Here is a 25829-nt window from a genome sequence, read left to right on the forward strand (position 1 = left end):
AGGGCTTTGGGGAGAAATATCTGAAAATAGACAGGAGACGTACTAGGAAGGTCACTGATTTATCGAGTGGGTAGAGTGTGCTTGAGATGAGGGTGCTATGGGTGGGTTTATGATGTAGTAAAGGCATCAAGTTTATGCTTTCTTAAGAAATCAGGGGATTGAGATATAAATCAGTAATATATCACATACTTGGGCATTTATGAAGTAGCCTAAGAAATAGTATTTCCCTCTCTGGAGATTTCCTGCCAAATGTGACCATCCTGGATTTGGTATTTTCATTTCCATTGCCACGTCTGTCTTAATTGACCCAGTGTTTGGCTGAATGTATTATGGACGTTTGCATGTTCTTAAATTTGGGCCTTTGGCCTGTGGAGGCAGAGGGTCATGAAGCTCTGTTTGTCCTTGTCCCTAACTGGTGTATGACTCTGCCACCCCCCAGACTGGATCACCCATCACTTCTCGAGTCCGTTATCTAGATCCCTGCCAGCCCTTCTCTTTGTCTCATTGTTATTTCTTTTTTATTTTTAACTCAGGCATAGCCAGATAACTAAGAAGATATTAGAACAGGAACCATTCTTAGCACTTGGATTGGGTAAAACATGTTACTTTCTTTTCAGCAGCAAGACAATAATGGGAGTATATTTGATGTCTGCTGTGGCGGGGTGGTAAAAGGCCCGGGCTCCTAGGCTGCCTAGGTTTAAATTCCAGTTCTGCCACTTCCTTGTGTGTGACGTTGAGCAAATCACTGAACCTCTCTGTCTTGGGTTCCTCATCTATAAAACGAGAATGCTAAGAATACCTCCCTCAAAGATTGTTAGGATCAAATGACCTAACACCTATAAAGCTGGTAAAACAGTTCCTAGAACACAGAAAGCACACAGTAAGTGTTAGCAGCTCTTAGTATTATCACTGATGTTTTAGTGCGAGGCACTGCTCTAGAAGTTTAACGTGTTATCTCTAATCTTTACAACAACTTTATAATGTCAGTATTGGGATCCCTATGTGTGGATAACAAAACTGAGAAGGAAAGGATCCTGTCTGTGCTAGGAGGCGTCGATTGGTCTGTGTGGGCCTAAGGCTCTGCTCGTTGCCCTGGAGCATGCTGCGTTCTCTTTTGACAGGCCCTGGGAAGCAACCCTGTCATCTTGACCTAAAGCTTTGGTGCAAAGTCAGAGCTGGGTGCACACTTTAGTCAAGCACACATGACAAGGCAAGCCAAGGCCTGACCAATCCAGCTGGTAAAGGTACAGTGAGCCCCTTTTAGATTCAGACAATTTATCACTTGCATAGACAGCAAAAGGAAGAGTAGACAAAGGTGCCGGCTCCTCACGATCTTTGTCCCACACACCAAAAAAGTACAACACTGAAACAGAAGGGGCCAGATGACTACGGCATGACTTGTGGGATGCCGTGTTGCTGAGGAGTCAATTCTAGCCTACAAATGAGCGGTTTGATCTTCTACATCTCTCTTCCGAGGGGAGCGGGACAGAAAGCCTCATCTTTATCAGAACCCGGGAGGTAATAAGAAATTGTCTCATGACAGCCTCTCAGGGGAGGCAGGGAGGTGAGTGGGAGATGGCCTTGAAGCACACCTCACGATTCCCCCACTGCCCCCAAGTCCTCTCCTGTTGACTGAGAATCATAGGCATTCAAGCCTTTGCCTGTGTGGTCCATGTGGGTACATGCGAGGGTGGCATGGCTGAGTCGTTCCCCTCTCCCCGCCCGGCTCACAGGCCCACAATCTCTCCTCCTTTGACCTGAAGCGCTTGGGTCCCCTTTTCTGACGTCTCTCCTGATACACACCAAGGCTAGTGAGCTTTCTAGGAATAAATGTCGAGTTTACTCAACCTTGAAGATAGAGACACACATGGAGTATAGTTTTTTGTATCTGTTATACACACTCGCACCACATGGCCTTACCCTCACTTAGAAACACCATAAATACAGGTTTCTTTGTATGTGAACTAAGAGCCACCTGGTTTCTTTAGCTGGTAGCCTTGAAATTAGACACTACAAAAACCTGTCCATCAGTCTGACACCTAAGAGCTGAGTAGTTGAAGACTCCAGGAGCTTGTCCCCTGCATGCCCCCCTAACCTCGTGCCCCAGAATTTTGGGGGGTGGGGAATGGTAACACAAAGCAAAGGATCTCAATTAAAAAGTCCAGAGGGCCTTTTTGTCATCCATCTGTGGTATCAAATGCCAGTCACTGTACTAAACTTTGAAGGTGCCCTGTTGCTAACGAGTGTGGGTTTAAGGAGTAGCTTTAATAGGATTGTCCAGGGCAGACCCAGCCTGGGTTGTGACCGCCCCAGTCCACTCTTCTTTGAACAGGAACTTTTATAGCAGATGTAATAAAGCATAGGTAGCTTAATGAGGTGAGGAGTAGGCAAGAAACTGTTCTAGCTTGTGCTAATAATTCCTGATATATAGTGGCTGTCTGCAAAGAGCCTGAAGCACAGCTCAGACATTCTCTCATTAATCCTCCCCAAACCCCCATGGGGTAGGCAGGTGGCAGGCATTCCCCTTACTCTCAGGATCAGAGAGAATGGGGCACTTATGCGACTTGCCCAAGGTCATACAGGGTGGCAAAGCCCAGCATATAATTTATTGCTTTAATGTTTGAGCCTGTGGTTTCCTCTCCTCCTTATCCGCCATCCCTGCTATTAGCAGACTATGCAGGAATATTTTAATCAGGTGATCATCATCAGGTGTCCCTTCCTGAAGCGCTCTGGTTTGGAAACTCACCAGGGCAATTACAGAGAAGCAGGGATGAAATAGGGTGAATCTGTAGCCTATGGGTGTAGCTAGTGAGTCCTCAAGAAACCCAAGGTGCCCCCCGCCCAGGGTTCTTGCCTGCTGTGGATTTATCATTGGTGTCCTGCTTTCCTGCATTCTTTGTGGTGGGTTTCTTTCTTGATTACGTGGTCTTGGGGATGTTGAATGGGGATAGTTCCATTTCCACCCCACTCTCCTTCCACCCATCCTTCTGTTTTCACTCTGTTCATGGTGGCACTGGCCCCTGGCTAGAGCCCTTTCTCTCTTAGGCTGTACACCCTAATATACCCCCTTATCCTCCAACGTTGGATTCCTAATTTATTAAGTATGTTGGCTTGTGCCAGCTCAGGCAGTGCAGGCGCCATCCCTCTTTTATGGATGTGGAACTGAACCTCAGGGTTGTGTCCTTTTCATCACACCATGCCCCTGATGGTAATTAGACTTTTGCCCTTCTATTGTTTTTTCTTTTCTAACTTGCTCTTTATTTGCATAACTCTTTAATAACAGTTTTATTGAGGCATAATTCACACATATACAATTCACCTGTAGAGATTGTACAATTCAAGGCTTTTTAGTATATTCACAGAATTATATACTGTCACCACGATCAATTTTAGAACACTTAAATTCATCTCAAAAAGAAACTATGTAACTTTTAGCTCCCACCCCCATCCTCCCATTCCTCCACTCTCCAGCCTTAAGCAACCACCAAGCTACTTTCTGTCTCTACAGATTTCCCTATTCTGGACTTTCATATGAATAGAGTAACATAAGATGTGGACGTTTGTGACTGGCTTCGTTCACTCAGCATAGTGTTCTCAAGATTCACTCGTGTTGTAGTGCGTATCAGTACTCTGTTCCTTTTTATGGCCAAATAATCTTCCCTTGTATGGGTATACCACATTTTGTTTACCTGTTCACCCATTCATGGACATTTGCATTATTTCTACCTTTTGGTTATTACAAATAATGTTCTTATAGACATTCATGTACAAGTTTTTGTGTGGACGTATGTTTTCGTTTCTCTTGGTTATATGGCTAGGAGTGGAATTGCTGGCTTAGAAGGTAACTATGTTTAATCGTTAGAGGAGCTACCTGATTGTTTCCAAAGCAGCTGCACCATTCTGCATTCCCACCAGCAGTGTGTGAGGGCTCTAATCTCTCCACATCCTAGTCAACACTTGTTATTTTCTATCTTGTTGATTACAGCCATCCTAGTGGGTGTGAAGTGGTATCTCATTGTGGTTTTGATTTGCATTTCCTTGATGGCTAATGATGTCGAGCAGTTTTCATGTGCTTATTGGCATTTGCATATCTTTTTTTGGAGAAATATCTATTCAGATCCTTTGCCCATTTGTTAATTGGGTAATTTGTCTTTTTATTATTGGGTTGTAAGAATTCTTTCTACATTCTAGTCCCTTATCAGATATATGATTTGCACATATTTTCTTCCATCCTGTGGGTTGTCTTTTCTCTTTCTTGATGGTGTCCTTTGCAGCACAAAAGTTTTTAATTTTGTTGGAAGTACAGTTGATCTGTTTTTTTCTTTGGTTGCTTGTGCTTTTGGTGTCATGTCTGTTGCCCCACTTCCCGCTTGCCGGGCATGTGGGCCCACCTTGTATCTAATCCTCACGAATACATGCACAGTGCAGAGTCAGCACTGCCCTTCAGATGGAGAAACAAGGCTCGGAGGTTACCTGGCTCTTCCAAGGCCACACAGAAGTTAAGTGGCAGCGCTGGGATCCCCTCCAGCCAGTGGCTCAAAGCCCATGTCCAACATATTGTGACACTAGCACAGTTTGCTTGTGGTATCAGCATAGAATGACAGGCTCTGCTCTTAGGCTGGACACTAAAGTATCTGCTCTTAGCACTATGTTAAGAATACCCTTCTCAGAACAGTTACTTGGTAAATGTTGGATTATTCCTCCCATCTTACTTTCTATGTTTTTCCAATTAAAGAGACTTTCCAAATAAAAATGAACTTAGAATCTTGATTGAGATGTAGTGAACCTACCTCTCAGAGGCCTTCCTTTCTTTGCATTCAGAAAACTACTCAAGAGTACAGCAAGCTGGGCTTATTATATCCATTGGTTCCTTGTAAGAAACTCCTTAAATCTCAGGAGTCATCTTTATTTTATAGAGAACCCCTCACTTGCACTTTATTGTAACATTTGGGGATGTGTTTGTTTTTTTTGGCATACGGTGAAAGGATTTTTAGCTTTGTTTTAAGTGTTTTTGTCTGTTTTGTATGTGTTGAAGAAAGGAAATGAAATTATGGTGTCACTTCATAGAGTATTTCTGTGCTCGGGTGGTCCTCTTGGACAAGCTCGAAGTGTTCGGATAACCAGAGCTACACTGCTGTCATCGTTGATTAGAATAGTGTTGTTGAATCCGCCCTGTATGCTGGTGTAAACCTTCTCTTGTGTTTTTCTTGCGGAGCCCTCGCAGCCAGCCTGTGCTTGCGTTGGCAGCCAGCGCACACACGCGGTGCCTGGCTCTCCAGCCTCCAGCGCGTTCGGAGAGCGTTCTCGAGGGTGTGCTCAGCCGTGCTGGACCAGCCCATAGGTGTCATTTTGCACATAAACGTTTCTTAAAACTTTATACCTGGCACTTTTTATGTCATGTTATTGTCATCATTATCTTCTTATGATTACATAATATGCCATAAATTATGCACATTGTTTTGCTTGATTATATAATTCCTTTATACATCCTTATGTTACTCCTGGTTTGCGTCACAAGATCTTATAAAAATTTAAATGTGTTTTTAGAATTTCGTTTCCACTTTCTTTGGTCCTAGTTTCAGACCAGCATTATGTAGTTTTAATGATTTGTTGGTTTATAGTATTCTTTTTAAATCTAGAAGACTGAGAATTCCACTTTTATCCTTTCCCCTCCAACATATTTCTTCTTAATTTAATAACTCTTTGGTGTGTGTAAGTACCTAATCCTTACCTTTTTATAAGAATAATCAAGTGTCCTTTATTAAGCTGCCTTGCAATTTGAAGTAAAACTCTGTCAGTGGATTTCTGTGTAGAGATCAATACTTGTCGTCTGGTAGCTGGGTGAGTCACTTTAAAAATGAATTTAGAATTCGCTTTTGCTTTAATGTTTTCAGATGCTATTCTCTAGTCTGTTGGATACTTTTAAAAAAAATGAAACATCTCCTTACCTATTTGAAACTGGAAAGGGAGGTTCTAAATGAAGGTTTGTAAAGTCAGACGTGAGATGTACACAGTGTCATGTTTTTAAGTTTCAACATAATTATCCGGCGAAATGAAAATCCAGGGGATGGGAGATATTCAAGTGAGAAGGTGGGTTTGGAACACTTGCTGCTTTCCCCAGGTCCTGATGGCAACTTCTTGGTTGTTCTTTTGGTACAGAGGAGCCAAATAGGACAGAGCTTATTGTTGGCTTTTCTCTAAAAAGTGACACCCACTACAGGAGACTCCAGCTTAGTGTTCTGAAAACCAGCACCCTCAGGGAAGAAATGCTGGTTTAATCCTCAGGCAATTGCCATTCGGAAGTTTCCAGCAAACAGCTGCAACAGCCAGCTCCTTTTCTGTGTCTGGTGCAATTTCCATCCCCATTGCTATGACAACAGGGGAAAAAAACTGTATTCAGGTACTTCTGGATTCTAGATCCAGAAAAAGGTTTAGACTGGGTTTGTTCAAAGAGCAAAAGAGAGTTGTCTGTTTCTTTGTACACAGTAAAGAAAAAATAATCCTTATGATTCAGGCGAGATATGGGTGGGGCTGTCCTTTCCTTTCTTTCGCATAAATTATATGTCTTGCTTCTAGCCACTACACCTTTTAAGAAAAAGGTCTGGGGCTGTTGTTTCATGTGAAATTCTGTACCACAGTGACACCCTACCCTGGCCGACAGCGGCAAGAGGACAGAAGGAAGGAAGTTTCCCTTTTAAATCCCTAGGAATTTTTCGATGAGATAATATTACAGAGTGAAATATCTCTCCTCCTATTAGTTCAGTGTTTGGCTCCTGTGTAACAGTAACCCACTTAGAAGCAGGCGGCCCTTTTGAAGTTATTTTAAACTTTCAGTGGAGTGTAGAGATATTGTAACCTTGGATAAGAACACCACCAGCCCTGGTTTCAGTTTTGCCCTTTCCGACATGTGGAAAGTGCACCAGTATATCTCAAGGATTTTGTACTGAAAGCTTCTTAAAGAGCTGGTCTTGCTTTCAAAGCTTGGCTTGATGTACCGTACTCAAGGGAACATAGTCTGTTTCTCCAGATATTTAACCTTGTCTGACATAGTCTTGGCTTTGAAGTTCTGGTAGATTCTTTGTCCATTAACAAAACAATGAAACCATGATAGTCAACTTCATTGGGCTCTGAAAAATTTGAAGAAGGACCGTCTTCATATTTCAGTACAAAACCACATGTTCGATAGCTGCACTGATGATGGGCGGGTATACGCATTGCTTGTTGTTGCTCTTTTGCCCTAGCAGCTCCTTATTCAGATATGTGAGGGCCAGCCCCATGGTATGGTCATTAAGTCCTGTGCACTCTGCTTTCGCAGCCTGGGTTCGCGGTTTCAGATCCTGGGTGCGGACCCACACCACTCGTCAAGCCATGCTGTGGCAGTGACTCACATACAAAATAGAGGAAGACTGGCACAAAGTGTTAGCTCAGGGCTAGTCTTCCTCAAGCAAAAAAAAAGAGGAAGATTGGCAACAGATGTTGGCTCAGAGCAAATCTTTCTCACCAAAAAAAAGAAAAAAGAAATGTTAAGTGGGATGTTCAGGGCCTCTTCTAGAAGTTATAGGATCGGTCTGTGGGAGAAAATTGGGGCTTCTCGAAACAATCACCTTGGTTATTGTGTCTGCCATCTCTGTAACACCCAAATCCACATCATACTCTGGTGCCACCTGGGAGTTATTTTTGGTTGTGGGGGTGGTGAGAGCTGCTGGTTCTTTCTGCACCGTGTCTCCCTGAGTCATCTCTGTGCCGTGTTCTCAGTCATCCCTGCCCGGGTCCTGGATGGCTCCCAGAGCAGCCGTCCCAGACAGAGTCTCCCTCCAAGTGTCCACTGTCCTATACAGGTTGCCTTTGGGGTCTCTCTTTGTACCTGATGGAATGCTTCCCAACAGGACCCATAGAATCTGCTGCAATACCTGGAGGAAGGGACTTCTATCCAGCAGTGCATTTAAAGTTTTTAATCAAAATAGCGCGTGTATATTTTTATGAAAAGGCAAAGAGTACTTCATGGCTTCTAATAAAAAAGAACATTCCTCTGTTCCACCCTTGCCATCCCTGATTGCTAATTCTCAGAGGCAGCTATTTTCATTTATTTAGTGGTTTCTTCTGCTATTCACTTCTGTGAATATTTCTAAATTTCGATGAATCATTTCTAAATAACAAGCATATATTGCTGCTTCCTATTTTTAGTCATGCTATGGAAGATGAAGATTTTCTTCTCTTAACCCCCTCCTCTCCCTTCTCCCCCCACAACATTCGCATACTTCCCATCTCTACATTTTTCCAGTACAGTTGTCGTCTCGTAAAGATGTTTCAGTCAACGATGGACCACATATTCGGATGATGGTCCCGTAAGATTAGTACCGTATAGTGTGTAGTAGGCTATACCGTCTAGGTTTGTGTCAGTATAGTCTATGATGTTCACACAGTGACGAAATCACCTAACAACACATTTCTCAGAATACATCCCCATCATTAAGCAACACACAACTATAGAGTTATATCACAATTGTCGTTTAGACCAGAGTTTACATCATTATGGCTGTCACTCTTCTCAGCCAGGCCATATCCTGATTGTGGTTTATAATTCTGGTGTAACTTTTTGGTTCTTTCTGGAGTTAATAAGTGTTCCCCTCTCCCCATTACTTTAGTTTGCTACATAATTATCACATTTAATTCTTTTGTTCAGAACTAGAACACTCTTCTTGGTACTGTCACACCCACTGGGTAATGACTCAGGTTGTTGTTTGTTTGCTTGCTTGTGTGGCTCTCCTGCAGCCTTCATCCTTCTGGTCCCTGGCAGGCTGATTGCATCAGCTGTCATCCTGGGATTTCCGATTGTCATCAATTTCTCTTCTCTGTTGAATTCCCTGTGCCCTGGATCCCATGCCTGCCTCTTCTTGGTTTATCCCCTTGTTTTGTTGGAGCTGACAGCAGCTTCTGAGATCGGACATGGGTGGGAAAATTTTAGGTTTTGCTTTTGAGGAGGAGACATCCTCTGTTCTTCTTCTCCCTCCACTGCCCTTGTAAGGTGCTGTCATGTCCACCTGAGTGAAGGGCAGCACTGTTGTGTTCTCTGCATATAGGAAGTGTTCGTGCCTCTGCATGCCCAGCTGCTGGGGTTCCACAGGCGGGCCAAGAAGGAACAGCCTTTGCTCCTATGCCATTGCCAGTAAATCTTTTTTGCCCTGGGAATGTCTTTGGTGACTTGGTAGTCAACAGCTATAAGAGCAAGGCCTTTTTATGTTCATGCAGTAATGTGGTTAAATCCCAACCTATTTGCTGGTCCTTCCCTTAGCCGAGCAGAGACCCAAGTGGCTTACCAAAAACAGAGCAGGAGGCGTGGCAGCAGGCTGAAAGGAGTCCCCCAGCAGTCATTTATTGAGCACCTGTTGGGCACAAGGATCTGGGTGGGATGAAAGGGGACCTCTGAGTAAGACTGCCCTTGCAGAAGCAGGTGCCCATCTTAAAAGGGGGGCTGCAGGAACTGTGGTAAGCACCATATAGAGCATTTGGGAGGTGGAAGCAACTAGCTGTATTGGTGTAGTCAAAAAGCTCCACAGAAGGGGTGACATTGAAGCTCGTCTTGAAGGACCCAGTATTCTAGGTAAAGGCATAAAGTGCAAGCAAACATGACAAGTGTAGAGAAAGTGAAGAAAGTGAGAGGTTTCCCATCGACAGAGCATCTACTGTGTTACTGTGGTCGTGTGTTTTATCTCATTGAATCCTTACAGCAGCCTGTTGAGGCAGATGCCTTTGTCCCTATTTTACAGATGAGAAAATGGAGATTTATAGAAATCAAGTCATCTGCCCAAGGAGATGTGCCTTATAAGAGCCAGGAATGAGGTTTAAAAACACAGGATTGCATGGTTCCAAAGTCCTCTTTCTATCCCAAAACACCCCTTTGAACACAATCAGGAGTAAGAGAGCAAGGGCCACACTTGCTAATAGTGTCGGACCTCCCGATAAAGGACTAACTGGGCATTTCCATCCCTTGACTTAAGCAAGGACATTGAGCGTCCCAAAGTTAATTGTTCCGATAGCACAAGACCAAAGTCATAACCCTGGACGTATTTTCTGTTGTATCGTCACACTTTAATTGTAGCTTGTTAGTTATTTGCATTGTTCTTCTGGGGGCTTCTCCCGGGAGTTTTGCTTGTCCTCTCATTTCAGGCTATTCTTCCCTTTCTCCAGTGTTCTCTGTGCAGTGAGTTTTGTCAAGTTCCGTTCTAGGTTTCCAAGTCTGTTTCAGTTTTTCTTTATGTTTTTCATTACTAGTTCTGTCCGATGTCCCTGAGTTCTTACACAGGATTCAGCCATTTTTAACCTTCTTAAAAGTATTAAGGCAAAAACTTCTTAAATTTCAAACATCTGATCAGGTAAACTCCACACGTCCAAACATTTTAAGAAAATAAACTCAGAAATGCCTGTAAGTTTTAAATGCTTGTGTGCCACATTAAGTTCAGTGTTAAAATGCTTGAACATCTTCATTAATGTGTCCTAAGGTTAATTCTAAATGACTAAGCATTCAGAATGCACACAGGGGGCCGGCCCCATGGCCGAGTGGTTAAGTTCATGTGCTCTGCTTCAGCAGCCCAGGGTTTCGCTGGTTCGGATCCTGGGCGCGGACATGGCACCGCTCATCAGGCCACGCTGAGGCAGCGTCCCACATGCCACAGCCAGAGGCGCTCACAACTGGAAAATACAACTATGTACTGGGGGGCTTTGGGAAGGAAAAAAAAGAAGATTGGCACCAGTTGTTAGCTTAGGTGCCAATCTTTAAGAAAATAAATAAATAAAAGCTTTTAAAAAAAGAAGTGCACACAGGTCTTACATGTAGTCACTGCCTGTATGTCAGTGGTGTCAACCTATATGAATTAACAAGCCTGGTTTTTATGTAACGACTGTCTGGAGCAGTCCTCTGGAAGCGATGTCTAGCTGAATCTTCAGGAAAATGTATGCATTTCATATGTAGGTAGTCCTCATTCTCTGTAGATGATTGTAACCAGAAAAGAACTATGGGATCTCTTTAAATTAGAGGCTAATATGTCTTAGTAAATAGTAGAAAGAAGGGTTTGATTTGGGCTTTATCTTGAAAATGGAAACTGAAAATAATTGTTTTTTAATTTAAAAGTTACATTATAATTTCAGCTTTGTACTGATCTCTGAGAATAAACAAAGAATGAATCCCGTGTGGGCAGTGTTGGGATATTTTCGGGAAATTTGTATGAGAGTACGGATGTGGCATTCTTCTCTTATGTTTGACTTCAACAGCAGGATCGTCTAAAGTTATTTTTCTAAAAATCTTAGAGGACTCTCTTACTTTTTCCAAAGTTCTGTATTAATCCTTTGATCATTTTCCATGGAAGCTCCGTGTGGATTTCTTCTTTAACCTTTCACCAGAGTGTTTGCCATTGGCTTTGCTTGGAACTGTTGTTGACTAGTATGATTTTTATGAACTCCATTATATTCTGCATTGATCGCTGATTTGCAGTTCAGGATTTACAGGATTTACATTTGTAAATTAAAGCTCTGCGGAGACCTAAGGTTTAAAAAACAAAAGGTTTCTTTAACCTTTGCGAAAACCAGCATTTCCTACCCTTTGATTATACGCCCATTTTGTGTTTAATACAATCACACCGTTTCATGGGACACATTTTGAGAAATGCATACACACATGAGAGAATAAACCTAAAGTTGCAGTTCTAGTTTGCAACTTATTTACATGGTCTAGTCACCATATCATCTGATATTCCAATAATTAGCAAGAGGTTGCTGTAAGGATTAGAAAATTAAAATGCATGAACAGACTAACACAGTAGATGCTCAATTAATGAGAAAGCTCTCCCCCTCACTTTCCCTAGACTTTGCATATATGTTTGCATTTTATACCTTTGCCTAGAATATTCCATCCTTTGAGACAGGTCAGTTCATGAATGAATATGTTCATGATATGGCTACTTGTACCTCCCTATAAAACATTCTGCTGGCCTCATAACTTGGAGCCCTTGGGAATAGAGAACCCCAAGGTGTACATGTTTGGAAACCTGGGGTGGCAGGCATTTCTGGAAGCCAACACTCTGGTCAGGGGCGAGCTGACGGAGGCCTGAATCTTTTCAGCAGATGGGTTGATGAGCCCAGGTACACGTGAAGTGTGGCTGAGATTGAATTCACAGGCTCAGTGGTTTGGGCACCTGGAGGTGTAAACTGGAGTCAGGAACTCAGGAGAGAAGGAACTCGAGTGGAGCTGGGAAGGTGGCAGAGATCGTGAGGTAGATTTTTGATCTCTAAGATGTGATATTGGTGGCCTCTTTGCCCTCCACGGGAAAATTAACAACCCACACCAACCAATTGTACCTACTGGCACTTTAGAAAAATTCCTTTTGGTTTTTAAGTCTTTGATCCCTGTTTAGAAGTCAACACCCTTGACAGGGCCAACATTTTGAGCTGCTCTCAGTAACCCCAGTGTCAGCAGAAGATTTGATAGGTGAGTCTTGATGGAGAATGGGAGGGCTTTACTACGGAGGAGCGAGATAGGACCCAGCAGAGTGTAGCCTAGGGCTCCTGGCCTGACAAACCTGAGGGGACCGGTGGGTGTGTTTGAGGCTTACATAGTTCAAATTTTTGCATGCCTGAGGATGCGCTCTTGACATGCCTCTCCTGTGGGCTTGTGTTCTGCCCCTCCACAACACAAGCCTCTAGCCTGGTCAGGCCCACTTCCTCCTCACCGTGGCTGCAAAGGGCCAGGCCTGGGCATCTCCTCTGCTTCTACTGCTCTGGGTTCTCATTCCTAATCCTCTGCCTCCTCCCCCTCTCTCCACATCCTGCCCACCCTCTCAGCCCTCCCCTTCTCTCCAGCTGCCCTCGACTGTCCTTTCTCTTCCCACCATAGCCTTTACTCTTTGTGTCATGACTGCTCAGCATTTGAATCATATGTGCTTTAGGTTTATTCTCTCATGTGTGTATGCATTTCTCAAAATGTGTCCCATGAAACGGTGTGATTGTATTAAACACAAAATGGGCGTATAATCAAAGGGTAGGAAATGCTGGTTTTAGCAAAGGTTAAAGAAACCTTTTGTTTTTTAAACCTTAGGTCTCCGCAGAGCTTTAATTTACAAATGTAAACCCTGAATCCATAAGAAGTGTTTCTTAGCATTAGTTACTTGTACAAGAACCTGGTTTTCATCTTGCAGGGCTAGTATTCTGCAGCACAGGTTTCCAGAAGGGCTGTTGTAATTGGCTTAGGCCCTGGAAGGGTGGAAACCACATCATTCTCTACTGTGGATCCCCATGTTAGCTGAAGGCAGTCATTTCTGAGTAAATTCTTGGAACTTTTTTTTTTTTTAACTTTTTTATTATGGTGAAATTGATAGAAGATTCACCACTTAAACCATTTTAAAGTATACAATTCAGAGGCACTTAGTACATTCACAGTGTTGTGCATCCATCACCATCATCTGATTCCAGAACATTTTCCTCACCCCCAAGGGAAACCCTGTACCCAGTAAACAGTTACTCCCCATTTCGCCCAGCAGCCACTAATCTGCTTTCTGTTTCTGTGGATTTGCCTATTCTGGATATTTTGTATCAATGGAATCATTCAATATGTAGCCTTTGTGTCTGGCTTCCTTCTTCAGTAAAGTTTTGATGCAGATACCAGGTCTTAGACCTGCATGATACCTGTACTCGCCCAGCGTAGCTCTTTATTATTGGCCAAACCTTATGTGTGTGTGAGTAACAAAAAGCAACTCTCCATCTGGAAACCTCCAAATCATGTGGCCAGTTTAAAAATATCATGGAATACTGTAGAAATGGGTCAGTGGTGAGGTTGCTGTTGACATGACTTGACCTGGGATTTTGGGAAGCTGACTTGAGCTGGGCTGGGATCCCTTTCCTGGAGGTTAGAGGTGACTGACTTCTGACACGATTGGCTTATCACCCTCGGTTAGCCCCTCTCTAGTCAGAGGTCTGCATTTCAAGCTGCTCAGCATTTAATAACCATCGAACATCCTAGAGTGGGCTGAGGTCTTCAGGGGCAGCTGGAGGGAAACTTGTGCTGTCCGCTGAACTGCAGAACCCTCATGGTCCTTTGGACACACTCTTTGAGCCTAAGGACTTATCCAAAAATTGGATGTTCCAGGGCTTTCCATCTCATGTGTTAGAATTCCCAGGGAGTGGGTTATCCTCACCACTATAAAGACAGCTGCTGGCCACCCCGTGTAGCCCCCTGTGCTCACCTGCCTCATGGGCTTGTGCAACCCTCTTCCATATTGTTTCATTGAATCGCCAAGGATCTCATCTCTGGGTTACACCCTTCACTCCTCCACTCACTGATGCCTCTTGAGTCCAGGCACAGCTCTGCCAGAAACCCGTCTACCTAAAATAACTATTTTCAGTGTGCCACCTTTCTGCCGAAGTACCTGTGGTATTTTCTTGGTGTCCACACTCCTTCCTAATTTTCGAGCTCATCTCTTTCCTTCTCCGTGTCGACTGTGGCCATCCATATGGATCAGGCTGGTCTCCTTCCTCTTACCCCTCAAGCCCTTAGCTCCTCCTTCCGAGGTTTGGAAAGATGGCCTGCCCCCTTCTCCTTTTTCCCCTGACTAGCCTAACTCTTTCTTTGAAGCTCAGCTCAAGGCTTAGCAGTTGCACAAAGCCTGCCGAATCGTTCCAGCAATTCTTGCCGCCTGCACTAAACTCATGTTGCCCTCTAATACGACGGAACTGAGAGCTGGCAGCATTTTTTCCTAGAGACTTTATCACTTAGTCTTTTTGCCCCAATCGGATGCCCAGCTCTTGGAGGAAAAGCCATTAAAGTTAAGCAGATGGAGTGGGAAGGCAGTGGACTGTGACTCTAAAGGCCAGGTCACCTCTGGGTGCGGCCTCTTGCTAGCTGTGTTGTCTTGGAAAAGTTACTTATCTTGAGTTTCTGTTCTCATCTGTAAAATGAGTAGGGGATAATAAGGTAGATGTATTAGTTTCCTATTTGCTGCTATAACAAGTTACTACACACTCAGTGGCTTAAAGCAACACAAATTTATCTCTTAAAGTTCTGGATGTCAGAAATCAAAACTGGGTCTGCAGGACTGCATTTCTTCTGGAGCCTCTAGAGAGGGTCCCTTTCCTGTCTTTTCCAGCTTCTGGATGCCGGTCACCTGCATTCTTTGGCTCATGGCTCCCTTCTGCATCTTCAAAGCACATCATCCAACCCCTGTTTCCATTGTCACATCTCCTCTCTGTTTCCATGATTTCCTTTTTTCCTTATAAGGATCCTTGTGATTACATTGGGCCCACCCAGGTAGTCCACAATAATCTTCCCATTTCAAACTTAATCACATCTGCAGAGTCTCTTGTGCAGGGAATATATTCACTCACAGATTCTGAGGGTTAGGACACAGATGTCTTTGGGGGCCATTATTCTGTCTCCCACAATGGATTCTTAGGCCTCTTGTGTCTCTAACATCCTGTGAATCGAAAGATTTATTTCTTGCAGTTATTTAAAGAGTTTAGCACTGTGCTAGGCTCGTGAACTTCTTGATAAGTTCTGTTTGTCCACGAGGATTTCCTGTCCTTGGATTGTTATTACAGATAGTAGGGCCTGATACAACTCAGTGATGGAACCGTGAGCACAAACCTTAGGATTGTTCTGTTTTCAGACCTCAACTACTGCACTTTTACTAGTGAAAATTTGACGATGCTCCTCTACCTGTCTTTGATTTTGTGCTTTGCAAATTTTGAAAAAACCTCAAAGAATTTCATCTGTTTCCCGCTAACCAGGGATAGCCTTTAAACAGCCTATTAATTCTATTGGTGATTTTGCCATATGTCTAGTGGTCTCTCCATAAATTCCTGAATGTGTTTCCAGGTCTTCTTGCATAAATTGAGGTAGATGTGCTGTTAACGTCTAGAAGCCAAATAGTCTTGCATGCTAACCTCGCTGGTCTCATTGGTAATTGCTACTTAATGTTATGGTATTTATTTCCTAGCAATTTAGGTTGGTATTTACATGGCAGTTATGCTATTTTTCTTTCCCTGCATCCCATCGGTTGGTGTCTACCTTGGGTGACCACTATTTACAAAGCTAGTGAAAAAGCATCCATAAAACATATTTATAGTAGCTTTGTTGTTTTCTCTCCAGTGTTCAGTTCACTGTCCTGAAATAGGATTCCCCATGGGTTGAAAAATGTCTCCCTCCCATATAACTTAGTTTTGAGGTTACTTTTGACTGTTGAGCGTCAGAAATGCACAGTGTGAGTCAAGCAGATCTGCAACCTGCGTATTAAAGTTTTCTTTCCGTTTTGTTTCCTAGATGCACCCACTGGGCCTGTGTAATAACAATGACGAAGAGGACTTGTATGAATATGGCTGGGTAGGAGTGGTGAAGCTGGAACAGCCAGAGTTGGACCCGAAACCATGCCTCACTGTCCTGGGCAAGGTAAGCACCGGGCCCTCCGAATTGTTCTGATTCCGATGCGTGTTCTCCACTCACCCATTTCCTCAGTTTTCACATCGTTGGTTACAGGGAACAGCCATGTGGGTGCAGCACTCTTTCCTAGCTGAAGTGATGTGGGTTGAGGACCAAGACGTGTCTTGTAGCAGCCCATTGTGGTGCTTACAAGCTTGGACTGTGATGGAGACTGCCAACCTCAGAGTCGACTCCATCTCTGGTCCACTGTGTGGCCATGGGCAAGTTATTTCTCCTGAAGGAATCTCACTTTCTTGTCTGAGAAATGGGTTGATAATAGAGAGTCACAATACCTTATCTTACACCCTCGGGGCCAGATGTTTCAGAATTCTGAGATTTGAGGAGTTTGGAAAGGTATTAAGGTGCACACATTTTACATTAAGTAACCCCCGGGAGATCTGGGGCAGCACTCAGTAATCAAACACATTCATATCTGTGTAGCAAACTATGTAGATATTCACATTAAGTGGGATAACTAAGGGCCGGCCCAGTGGTGCAGCGGTTAAGATCGCACGTTCCACTTCTGGGCGGCCCGGGATTCGCTGGTTCGGATCCCGGGTGCAGACATGGCACCACTTAGCAAAACCCATGCTGTGGGATGTGTCCCACATATAAAGTAGAGGAAAATGGGCTTGGATGTTAGCTCAGGGCCAGTCTTCCTCAGCAAAAAGAGGAGGATTGGCAGTAGTTAGCTCAGGGCTAATCTTCCTAAAAAAAAAAAGAAAAGAAAAGTGGGTTAACTAAAATCTAAATACCTTCATGTTAGTTCAGGTCAGCTTTGCCTCCAGATGAGTTCAGGTCCATTAAGTTTTGCTGCCAAGTAAGTTATGGAAAAAGTTTTGGGTTTTAGAGCTTTTTTGGTTTCAGAATGGCAGACAGCAATTATGGTCCTGTATTAGAACTTACCTCATAGGATGGTTAGGAGATGAGATGAGATGCAACCGTGTAGCACAGAGTAAGCTCTCAAAAAATGTTTGCTGCCATTGGCTGCTGTCATCCCATTTAAAAGTACTAAAAAAGACTTTGTTTAGCCAAGAGGGTCAGCATTGCCTCTGACTGCAGCATAAGATAGAAATAAATTTATTTTGGAAAGCCATCTGTCAATGATCCTAAAATATAACAGGTAACAGCCTCTTTTAAACTGGATCATTTTGTTATAGAGAAAGGTTTGGAGAAGGTTATTAGAATTTTGGTTGGAGGAAAGGTGGTATCTCCTAAGGATAGTGTTATTGTCTGAATGTTTTTTATATTCTCAGAAGCTACTGTTCTAGATACTTTGGGGAGACAGCTGGGGGGAAAACAGTCTTGGTTCCTGACCTCTCATGGGATATTGGGAGATGCAGGCCAGAGAAGAGGTGGTTCTGATGCAGGCTGCTGGTGAAGGAGCCTTTCCCAGATTTGAAAATAGCCCAGCAGTGTCTCCTGAAAGACTTGTGGCCCAGGAGACCCTCATGGGTCTAATCTGTTTGTGATTTTTGTGTCCCACTTGTCTTCTGAGTATCTTCTGAGACTTGTCGAGTTCTCTTGCTCTTTGATGGGGGGAAAAAAAACCCCACTGGAGTTATTACCTGTTTGGTTCACAGTTCATGAAGTTGAATCAAGATGTTTTAGGTGGCCCAGGCCCTGATACTTCATCGTTTAAATGGTTGGCCAGAGCTGCTTTATGATGCTAGGAAAGCGGCGACCCCCTTGAGAATATTTTAGTGTTTTCATAGGAGAAATGCCAGCTACATCCAAAGGTTGGGAACAGTGCTTTCCTTGTAGATATTATGTTCCTAATATAATATTTTCTCCTGGACTTAAGCTGCTGCTATGCAGGGCTCAGCAGTTTGGCTAAGTTTGTTTTGCCCCAGTCTGGTGGGGCTCTGCCTTTGCATCTGTTGTGTCTATAAATGGGTTGCAACAGGGCTCCCCGGGATACCCTGTTGTTCTCCCATGGTTTGGTGGTGTTGAAGTCACTCAGAAAACCCAATTGTTTCCTCCACCACCTGGAACAACCCAATAGTGGTTTTACTTGAAGAGCTTTGTATGGTTTGGCCTGTTGGCCTGTGAAGCCATGGGGAATAAAAACCCTAGACATATATTGAATCATTAAGTAGTTCTTGGGTTTATTCGTTCACCAAATATTTATTGAATGCAGGGGCCCAGAAGCTAAGCATGTGGTTCTACCTGCTTGCAAGCAACAGACCCCCCATGTTTCTGTTTGGAAAGGCTGTGTGGCGGCCTGGCAGTATTTACACGTGGTTAGTTACTGAAATTTGGCTTAACACCTGAATAAAATCATTAGCAAAAATGCTTGGGCCAGACAAATCAAGACAGTTTCACGTTTGTTTAAAACCTTGGTTGGTACAGGAGGTGCAATGAGTCAGGCCTGCCTCTCTCTCCCTGCCTCCCTCCCCCCTCCTTTCTCGATACCTCTCTCTTTCTCTCTCATCTTCTTAAAGTGTAGTTCTCAGCTTCAATTTTATTAACTTTGCTAACTATATTTTCTTTTTTTCTGAGCCCACAAGGGTAGTAGCAAGAGACTAGGGTAAAGAAAACAAAGTGATGCTCACTGGCAGCCCGATCTGCAGACAGCCTGGTTTTCTCTCTTTGCTCTTAGGGGCTGTGGCAAGAAGGAGGCGGACAGTGGAGAGAGGCACGAAAGAAAGAAACTACAGCCAAGTCAACATCGAGGTGGGGGGAGGGACTCCTCTATATAGATGTTGAAACTTGTTCAAAATCATAGAAGGGAGGACTCTGTCAGGCCTTTGGAAAAGCCTGTGGGAGCACAGGGGAGGGCCAGACACAGACCCCTCTCCCTCCCCCGTCACCCACCCACCCACAGAAAGTGCCAGGGGGGTGAAACTTCGAAACAAGAGAGGAATGTCCTAAATTAAAAAAACATAAATGCCTCTCCAGGAGTTCAAATAAAGTTTCATTTTAAAAGCAAAAGACATAAACTCATCACCCTGCTTTATTACTGAGTGCTTTTGAACTCCTCAGAAAGGAACACTATAAACTCAGGGGAGAAAAATGATTTATGATCCCCTCCTTATAATCTTTTTGATTCTGTGGGAGGCAGGGCAGACAGTAGGATCAGCTAGGGAGGCAGAGTTGGGGTGAGGGTGAGCCCCCCCAGGGATATGGCAGGCCAGGGCACCAGGCCAGGCCCTGCCTCACACCAGGCCCGGGGCAAATCTCAGCTTTCTGGGCCTCTCTTTTTCACTTCATGTGAAGAGGTGGATCTGGGCTCCTTGCTCTTCTAAGATTTTGAGCTTCAGTATCATATTTAAAATCTCCCCTTGATATTCTAGTTTGGGGAGATTCTAGTTGTAGCATTGAAAGATGGACTCTGTTACCTGTGACAGTCTAAGTCCTAGGAAATTAGAACAGACTAAAATTGACATTTCTGAGCAGCTTGCTTTTGAAAGTGTCTTAAACCCTCCCCAAAGTGCAGGAGTCTGTGTTTATGCCCCAGGCATTTTAACCCTTCAATTCAAACAACATTTATTAAGAATCTTAGGGGACTGGTAAGAATTTTGAAAGTTGACTTAATACCTTCAGTTCCTATGGCCCATCCACCTCGTGGAGAATCTCATGGCAGAGAACACACAAGATGTGCTGGAGTTTCTAACAAGCCCGTCTGGCTCACATTCCATAAATCTGCACGCCTACACCCCACATTGGAGTGGAGTCTTAGAGAGGGTTTTGAAAGACAAGATGATCAACAGGTTTGGACTTGGCTCTTTCTGGGACTTAGGAGGACCATCTGAGGAAGTTAATGAGAAGAAAAGGGGCCGGCCTGGTGGTGTAGCAGTTAAGTTTGAGCGCTCTACTTCAGTGGGCCAGGGTTCACTGGTTCGGATCCCGGGCATCGACCTACGTACCACTTACCAAGCCATACTGTGGCAAGCGTCCCACATATAAAGTGGAGGAAGATGGGCACGGATGTTAGCTCAGGGCCAATCATCCTCAGCAAAAACCAGGAGGATTGGTGGCAGATGTTAGCTCCGGGCTAATCCTCTTCAAAAAAGAAAAGACAAGGAAGGAAGGGAATTTCAGTTCAGAGAGATCCAGCTTTGGCTGAGTGACCTCAGAAAGGTCACTTCAGTGCTTGAGCCCTTATTCTCCTCATTGGACCTCATGCTGCCTTTGTCATTGTGGTGGGGGTTCTGTGAGATGTTTGTGGAGCACGTAACACAAAGCCTGGCTCATGGTAAATGTGCAGTGAGAGTGTAAAAGCAGCCATCATGTTTTGGGTGCTCGCCAAGCACTAAGAGCTTTATATGCAGCGTCTCTTTTCATCGTCAGACTAACTCTGAGATGGTGTCCAGATTTCCATTTTACAATGAGGAAATCAAGCATCAGAGACATTCTCTACGTAATCTAAGATGCACGGCTCCCAAGTGGCTGAACTGAGATCTCTGATAAAGACTGTTCTGCTCCCTCATCAGTGTTAGTTTCTTCTCCTTGCCTTCTTTTGCCTTCGCCAGTTTTCCTAGATAAAAACTGGATGCTACTCAGGCTTGGTTAGGACTGCTGGTTCCACTTAACAGAAACCCAACTCAAGCTCCATTGAGCAGAAAGGGGAACGTGTTCTGAGGATCTTGGGTGACATCAGGGATGCCATGATGAGAGTGCTGCTGCAGGGCTCAACGCCAGCCTCCCCTCCCCAGGTCTTCTCTTCTGTGCATCTTCTTTATTCCCCTCTCTCTCTTCACCTACTTGGTGGGAGACACAGCACCCCCAATATCCCTGGGCCTGACATTCTTGGTTTCAAGCCTAAAAGATTCCAGAAAAAGGAGTCCATCTTGAATCAGGTGTTCACCTGTAGGTTGGTCAGCTGTGGTCTGGAGCTGGAAACTCACCAGCATGTAGCTTCCTGCCCAGCCGTGTGTGGGGAGTGGAAGGAAGGTCTGCTGTCCAGCAGAAGCCTGGTGTGGGGGCAGCGCTCAGTTACTACGCCCTAAGCAGCCGCCTGCAGTCACCACGTCATGTATGCGATCCTAAGCTGGTGGGTAACACCCTCACTTTATCCCGAGCTGTCCAGAGAGGCTCTAGTTGGAAGGGGCTTCTCTGGCTCATGTGTACTATGAAGAGTCAGCTCCTCTTCTTGCCATGAACTGAGGACCAGTCCCTGACCCAGACAGTCATTGTTGAGAGTGAGGAGAAGCGATTCCACGTGGCTAGAGGGGTCAGTGGGTTTTACAAAGAGGGGTTATATGAGATAGGGTGAGATGGAGGAATAATCTCCAGGAACAGGGCAGAAAGAAAGGGAGCAAGTTCTTCAAGGGGCATTGCAAGTTGCTGAGGAAGGAAGAGGTTTTCAGATTAAGGAGTTTGGTCTTCATCCCCTAGTAAGCTGAGAGCTACTGAAGGTTTCTGACAAAAATTTGAGTGCCCTAGGATCCGGCTTTGGGAATGTTCGGTTGGCCGTGTTGTCTAGGCTGGTTGGAGAGGGGAGGATCAGGTTACTCTTTGCTGGTGGGTGTTTCCGGGCCCAGACAACAGTTCTTTTAAAGCTTTGATGAGGCTCAAGCCAGTGACATTGCCGATGACACCTCGTGTTGGCCTTTAGATTTCCCCAGTCTCTTCGTCTGCCCTTTTTCTGTTTTTATGTTTAGGCAGATGTGAGACGTAGAGGCAGCATGGCCAACAGCGTGGAAGGGTAGAAAACTGCTCTGCTGCGAGGCAGGAGAGCTGGCCTGTGATCTCAGCTCTTCTGATAAGCAGTGGGAAACCCAGGGATGAGGGGTTGATGGAGAATAAAACCCTTACATCCCCTCCACCAGCCCACGTCCAGCCCTCGGAGTGTCTTGGTAACTTCTTTGCAGAGAATCCTAGTAACCAAAGTGACTGGAAGACAGAAAACAGAGCCAGAGGAATTTTATTTTTTCAGAGTGGTTGGGGGAAGACGGAGCATATAATGGTTAAGACTTCGGTTTAGACATCACACTAACCTTTTAAACCCCAGTTCCAACCATTTAATCTGTGTGCCCTGGGCCAGTCGCTTAACCCCTCTGCATGTTTCCACCTCCTTAGATGGGAACAGCATCCAAAGAAGATAGCATGTGCCAAGTGTTGGTTATGGCACAACTGAAAGCAGTAAATAAAGTAGCAACTCTTATTGTCCATGTTCTCCTCCTTTCTGCCTCCCTCCCCTTTATCCTTCTGTTTCTTTTAGCACTCAAAGTGCTGTTACCTAAGTAGTCAGACAAAGTAGAAAGGTAGTTGCCAGGGCCAGGGGGAGGGAAATAGAGAGTTAGTGTTTAATGGGCACAAAGTTTCCGTTGAGGAAGGTGAAAAAGTTCTGGAGATGGATGGTGGTGATGGTTGCACAACAGTGTGAATGTACTTAATGCCATTGAACCGAACACTTAAAAATGGTTAAAATGGGGGCTGGCCTGGTGGTGCAGCAGTTAAGTTCGTGCGTTCCACTTCTCGGTGGCCTGGGGTTCGCCGGTTCGGATCCTGGGTATGGACATGGCACCATTTGGCAAAAGCCATGCTGTGGTAGGCGTCCCAAGTATAAAGTGGAGGAAGATGGCTATGATGTTAGCTCAGGACCAGTCTTCCTCAGCAAAAAGAGGAGGATTGGTAGTAGTTAGCTCAGGGCTAATCTTCCTCAAAAAAAAAAAAAAAGGTTAAAATGGTAAATTTTATGTTATGTATATTTTCCTACAATAAAGAAAAAGTGGTATTACTTAAATCATTTTACAAAATATGGAATTTGATGACAGTAGGTATTAAAAAAATAATAATAAACATTTTTTTCGTGAAGTGATGGAGTGTAGTCCCAATAGAAATGATGACTACTTCTACTGAGTCTTGGTGGAAAGCAAACCCTTCGTCCTATAAGAGGTGTTATAGATGATCCGGGAGTGGTGAGGACAGAGACCAGATCCTCCTCTGCACATGAGTACCCCCTGGAAAATTTCTTACTTATCTTTCAAAGAACAACTCCCAAAATAAAGAATTTGGGTAAAGGAAAAACTTACTATTATTTGTATCCTCTTTTCATGGCACAGTGAAAAACAGGAAAATGCCACTAATTGCAGTCCAAAGATGTTTCAATTTCTTTACCAAATATTAACCAGAACCTCATATGTAACATAATGATAAGCAATGGTTGGCGCTTAAAGGAAGAAAAGGACCTGGGAATAATCCAGAAAGGGGACCATCGCCCCATCATGATGAATGGGTTTTGGTCTAATCTCTCTGAACTGGGGCTTGCTGTTCTGGGCATCGTCTCTCTGGTTTCTCTGGCCAAGGTCAAAGCTGGTAAAATCATGGCATAGGTATTGGTCTAGAACAGTGGTTCTCAAAGTGTGGTCAGGGGACCCTTAGGGATCCTCAAGATCCTTCCCACGGAGACCCACAAGATCAGTTACTTTCATAATAACGCTAAAATGTCGCTTGTCTGTTTCCCTCTCATTCTCACAAGTGTATGCTGGCATTTTCCAGAGGCATCATTTTGTGTGGTGACTTCTTTGCTGTGATGGCTAATGGAATATGTGCTTATCTGTTCTGTGCTTTAACGATTTCTCAGTTTTGATTCCCAATATGGTGAATATCAATAGATAGAACCCACAGAAACAGAAGTTCTTTGGGGGTTCTTAATTTTTGGGAACGTAAAGGGAGACCAGAGATTTGAGTGCATCAGCCTAGCGCTGTGTCCCCACTGTAAGATCACCTCATAGAGCTTGGCTCAGGGAGAAATCCTGTGATAAAATTAGTGGAAATGAGTAGAAATGAGGGGACAATACAGGAAATAAAGGTGAACATGTTGTCATGAAGTTATTGTGTTCTGCAGTATTGGAGCCAAAAGAGTGTTGGTCCTGAAGTGTTAGTAATTTGACTAAAACCAATGGTTTGCTGTTTTCCACATTTAATAGCAAATAACCAAATGATTAATTTGAAGAATTTAGGTAAAAAAGATCTTAATGGTTTTGAGGCTTGCATTGGGATATAACCCTCAGCCCTGCCCTTCTAGAACAGGGCTTAACTGGATGGGCCTTTCCTTGAGGCAGGAACGTGTGGGACTTGGGTAATGCTGCAGACTTGTTTAAGAGGCAGGTAGGTGTGGAGGGGGCGGGGGGTAATCCTTCAGCCTGCCATTCTCCTTTGGGTCTCTGGTCACAGATGTGTGTTTCCTGGGATACCTGAGTGCCCTGCTCTGTAGGGCAAGTCCAGCTTAGCACTTCTGAGTGTGAGAGTCCCAGCTCAAGAGGGATGATGGGGCTGAAATCCTGGGGCCTGGCTTGCTGTGGGGAATGGGAGACGGTAGCTGACTGCATGTAGCAGAGTCTCAGAGGCAGCCGCTCCACATCACAGGCGTTGGCTTCCTCCAGTCAGGGAAGTGAATGTGGTATTTGCCACACACCTGAGCACAGGGTACTGTGATTAGAACTCATTGCTGTGGTATTCTTAGGAGCACCCTGTGCTTGGGACACTTAACTATGTCAGACCTTCCCAGGGCATGTTATCTTACTGTAGTGGTTCTCAGCCGGGGGTATTTTGTCCTCCCCCCGTGCACCTCCCCCCTGGGGAAGTGGGTGGGGGTGGTATTCCTGGCATCTAGTGGGTAGAGGTCAGGGATACTGCTCAACATCCTGCAGTGCACACAGGACAGCCCCCCACAACGAAGAGTGATCTGGCCCCAAATGTCAATAGTGTCGCGATTGAGAAACCCTGTCTTACCATGACATGCAAGTTTTCTCTCCCTAAGAAGACCTTAAATTCCACTTCTTCCTCCTTCAATCCCTTCTCTGCCCCACTGCCCTCCAGTATAATGACAGGTTCATGGTGGTCTTTGTGGTATGTTCTGTTGAAATGCGTGATCAGCATTAGAGCACGTTCGTGTTTCCATGTGAGGAGTACAGAGAGCCCAGATCTTGAAGCCATATGGCCTGGGTGCAAAGGATAATCCTACTCTGGGAGTAGCTGGGTAACTTGGGGCCAGTTAACTTCTCTTTGCCTCCACTTCTCCATATCCCCCTCTGTAAATATAGTTGTGATGATTAAAAAAAATAGTGTACATCAAGTTCTTGGAATGTGTGAATACTCAACAAATATCAGTTCCCTCTTTTTTCTAAACATTCTCCTACCAAGCAGATGGAAGCCGTTTTTGTAAGGTGAGCTGAGGTGGGTTTCTTGTTGGAGAGGAAGTTTGGAAGGCTCTGCAGATTTATTTTAAGGAGCACTTGGGTAAATACCTCCCATATTTAGTTAAAAAGGAAAGCAAGAAAGGAACTTAGTGAAAGAAATCAGATCAGGAGGAAAAGATTGGCATGATATAAATGGAAAAAGGAAAAACTTGGGGAATACCACTTTTCTTCTAAGGTCATGTGTGTAATTTGAAAGTCACAGACTTTTAATTTGGTACTTT

At 44.3% G+C, this 25829-nt stretch overlaps 1 protein-coding gene across 1 annotated transcript in view; it reads left to right on the top strand.

Annotated features, from left to right (window-relative positions):
- Positions 1–25829, top strand: part of ZNRF3 (zinc and ring finger 3) — a 152490-nt gene that overhangs the window by 74929 nt on the left and 51732 nt on the right. The window contains exon 2 of the mRNA XM_044775630.2: positions 16304–16429. Coding sequence (XP_044631565.2) covers positions 16304–16429 — 126 coding nt within the window. The remainder of the gene's footprint in view (positions 1–16303; positions 16430–25829) is intronic.

This window comes from Equus asinus, chromosome 8, assembly GCF_041296235.1.
Source record: "Equus asinus isolate D_3611 breed Donkey chromosome 8, EquAss-T2T_v2, whole genome shotgun sequence".
Taxonomy (NCBI): domain Eukaryota; kingdom Metazoa; phylum Chordata; class Mammalia; order Perissodactyla; family Equidae; genus Equus; species Equus asinus.